Consider the following 3,798-nt stretch of genomic DNA (forward strand, 5'->3'; position numbering starts at 1 on the left):
ACTCCCTCCACTCCCTTCCCCACTTCCCATCCCTGGCCTGTCCCCAGCCTCTCTTGTCCAGTAGTCATAAGTCTACCTCCACAGGCGCTCTGAGAAGCCAAGGAGCGAGGCCTCGTGAGGGAGTGTCGGGCTCTCCAGGGCTAACAGGGTCTCCCAGGGGCCAGGAGCCACCACATGCCAGGGGCCTGTTTGCGCAGGCGCCCTGAGCAGCCAGAGGCACGTCATGCACCAAAGAGGTGGAGCCTCCTGAGGTAGCTTCCGGTTCTCCAGGGCCAACGGGGCTACCCAGGGGCCCGTGGGTGGGAGGGTGGAACCCACCACATGACAGGGGCCTGTTTTTGCGTAGGCGCCGTGGGCATCCAGCTTTGCATTGTGGGGGAAGCGGGGGTTTCGTGTGGGAGCTTCATCCCACCAGTGGCCCTCCAGGAGGACAGGCGGCTTCAACGTTTACTCTGAGGTGGAGGCGAGGTGGCCATGCAGGCCTCAGACAAAGGAGCAGGTGATGATGCCAGTGGTGGTGCGGAGGGCGGTGCTGGTGCTCCCGGAGGCGCTGGTGCCCCCGGAGGTGCTGAAGGCCCCAGAGGCGCTGGAGGTCCGGGAGGCCCTGGAGGTCCCGAAGACGCTGGAGGTTGGGGCTTCGCAGGATCTGAGGGCGGTGCTGCTGGGGAAGCTCCCCAGGCTGAGGGCGCCTCACAAGCCCCAGGGCAGGGTGAAGAGGCCCAGGCCCTGGCCCCAGCCTCAGCCTCCGCAGGAGGCTCAGGACGCCAAGAGTGGCAGTTGTATCCTTCCCAAGGAGCCCCTAGGGTCAGGGCAGAGGGTGGAGGTTGGCCTGGGGATGGCCGAGGATGTGCAGAGAGAGGTTTGAGGGGGTGGGCAGGGGGAATGCCCTTCAAGGGTAGAAAGAGGAGTCGGAGGAACCAAGGGTGGCTGCAGGAAGCAGCAGCCTGGGGGGCAGCAGCTGCCGCAGCTGGCATCAAGACGTTCTGAGGGGGAGCGTGGCCTGCAGAGGCACAGGGAGGGGTCTTGGGAAGCCCAAAGGGCGGCCTGGGCAGAAGGAGACCTGAAGCACACACTCGCCATCGCCTTAACGGAATCTCCACCAGCACCCTCACAGTGCCATTCCTGTCCAGCTTGGAGGCTGAGATTGCCCGCCACTATCTGGGCCCAAGATATGAAGACCTCGGAGGGGGCGTCCGCAGGGAGCTCACGGTGACTGGCAGTGACCTGGTTATGTAAGTTCCAGATGGGGTGGGGCGGGGAGGGAGGGGCAGTGGGACCGGGCCCATCTCTCCACTAGAGGGGCGCTATTGGCCGCACGCAGACGCCTAGGGGTTGGGTCTAACGAGGGGAGTATGACACACTGAGCTTGTCGCCGCCTGATGTCGGCACTCTATGCGAGGCGCCTGAGGATTAAGTCTAATGACGTGGGGGTGGGGGGAGGAACAGGACGCCACCCCTCTAATAAAATTTTTTTCTTTCCTTTCACTTTTAGCCGATTAATTTCGGACAACTCTGGTGTCCTCCAACTTTCCGTCATCTTCTTGCTCAACCAGCTTTCCATGGTGATGCGGACCATGCAGCGCTTGGTGCCGCCAAATTTGGCTAAGCATCAGCCCGGAAAAGGGGGTTGAGGCCTAAATCTGTGTCGGTCCTGGGCAGTGCATCCTTCCCTAGGGAAATGATTCCTTAACAGCAGTTGCCACTTTGTGTTTTTGAGGGGTGAGGCGAATTGTGTGCCTGGACTGGCCCCTCACTGCTCTCTCCCCACGTGTTTGGATTGGTGCTTCAATGTTACTGCTGAAAATAAAACAACTACTGTTCTGTGTCTGAGTTCCTTTTCATTACTTCACCAGTTTGCACAGAGAGAGAGAGGCCAGAAGCCTGACTTCTTACCCTTTTGCCGGCATGCCAGGTGTCTGGGTTCCCTTTCTCTGAGCAGCCCTGGCAACCCTGCTCGCCACATCACAGCAGTGGGGGCCAAGTCATATCACAAAGGAAAACCACCTTTTTCCATTTCATGGAACCACAGGCAAAAAACTCTCAATTTTGCAAGATGCCTCCCAAAAAGCTGCATGGGGGAACAAAAATTAATACTTTGAAACCAGCATTCTGGTGTGAAGGTACCATCTCTGAAGAGCAATTTTGTACTGTACATCCCGAGCCTTAAATGCATAAATAGAAATGTAATGGAAAGTACTTCTTTTCTTTCTTTTTTTTGAGACGGAGTCTTGCTCTGACGCCCTGGCTGGAGTGCAGTGGCCGGATCTCAGCTCACTGCAAGCTCCACCTCCCAGGTTTACACCATTCTCCTGCCTCAGCCTCCCGTGTAGCTGGGACTACAGGCACCCGCCACCTCGCCCAGCTAGTTTTTTGTATTTTTTAGTAGAGATGGAGTTTCACCGTGTTAGCCAGGATGGTCTCGATCTCCTGACCTCGTGATCCGCCCGTCTCGGCCTCCCAAAGTGCTGGGATTACAGGCTTGAGCCACCGCGCCCGGCCGAAAGTACTTCTATCTCTTGGAATCCGTGTTAAAGAAACAACCATTCCTGTTGAGACTTTTGGACAAGAATCTCTTTGAATCCTTATCGACAACAGGTGGAAAACTGAGAGCAATTTAAATGCTCAACAATTCCATTGTAATGGATCTTTCACGCAGCCCTCCAACAACATGTTTTTGAAGCTTTTAAGAAAGAGGTGGAACGCATATGCCGCAGGAAGAAATTTCAGGAAAAAACGGACGCTTAACTTGCAAAACCTTATACCTTTATGTGTTTGCTATGAAGTTTATGTTTAATACAATTAGAAAACTATAAAACTATTCCAAAATGCTGCCAGTAGTTAATGCTGAGGAAGGACTCAACTGACTTTTGCCTTCTTCCATTTCCTAAATTGTCTTCAATTACACCTTGTACTACTTGACTACCTGAATCCCAGCATCTTTCCTCCAACCCGAGGACAAAGGTGGGAAAATCCAGAGGCGCAACAGATGAAAAAAAAACTTTTAACATTTTCCATCCCAGCCGAAGCAAAATATATGTAACAAAACCGACGCTGGTCACCCTGGTCAGCACCCAATATCAATCTGGCAATCCAATCTGGCAAGGTTCGAACTTGCCCCCGTTGGTCCCCATTGTCTTTGATCCATTCGATGTGGGGAGGGATGACCTCCAACCGGAAATTCGATGGGTGGTCTCAGGGCAAGATGAAGAGCAGACGGTCACCCTGAGACAGGCCTGTTCCTGTTGAGCTTCCACTAACAGTTCCTTCAGTGCTCAACGAATGTGACCAGACAAATAAGGAAGGTTCTCCGAGTTAGGCCTGTGGAATTTCCATCGGCAGTTCCTTCAGAGATCCCCTCCACATGTACAAAAAATACACACAAAAGAGACAAGATGGACCAAGATTCCGAACCAATATTCCTGACCAAGAATTTTTAAGAGTATTCTTCCAAACTAACCTCCTATTCTCCATCTGAGAAATGTCCCCAATTGAAGAGAAATCTCCCAAATGAAGACTCTTCCTACTATTTAGGGAGAGACAACCCAGATCCCAGAAGGAGTCGAACTGAGGCATCCAAAGAAGCTGAACTAACCAGGATAAGGAAGGAGGTGTTGGTCGCGCCTAGAATTCCCACCAGAGCGGTTGAAAGACAGCTTTCCGGGAACTGTTTCTACACTGCAATCGGGCCCAAGCTCTGAGGTGGTTGGCCGCACCTCACAAGCAGGGACAGTGCCAGAAATGGCCTTCAGTTAAATAAGCAGTCACCAGAGCTCGCCTCCAGGTCCATCAAGGTGGTGG

At 53.7% G+C, this 3,798-nt stretch overlaps 1 protein-coding gene across 1 annotated transcript in view; it reads left to right on the forward strand.

Annotated features, from left to right (window-relative positions):
• Positions 1-505: 505 nt before the first annotated feature.
• The window catches only part of IKBKG (inhibitor of kappa light polypeptide gene enhancer in B-cells, kinase gamma), a 17,069-nt gene continuing 13,776 nt past the window's right edge, over positions 506-3,798 (forward strand). The window contains exons 1-3 of the mRNA XM_011963221.1: positions 506-804; positions 1,104-1,232; positions 1,493-1,626. Of these exons, the coding sequence (XP_011818611.1) occupies positions 506-804; positions 1,104-1,232; positions 1,493-1,626 (562 nt within the window). The remainder of the gene's footprint in view (positions 805-1,103; positions 1,233-1,492; positions 1,627-3,798) is intronic.

Source organism: Colobus angolensis, unplaced genomic scaffold (genome assembly GCF_000951035.1).
Source record: "Colobus angolensis palliatus isolate OR3802 unplaced genomic scaffold, Cang.pa_1.0 Scaffold601, whole genome shotgun sequence".
Lineage (NCBI taxonomy): Eukaryota > Metazoa > Chordata > Mammalia > Primates > Cercopithecidae > Colobus > Colobus angolensis.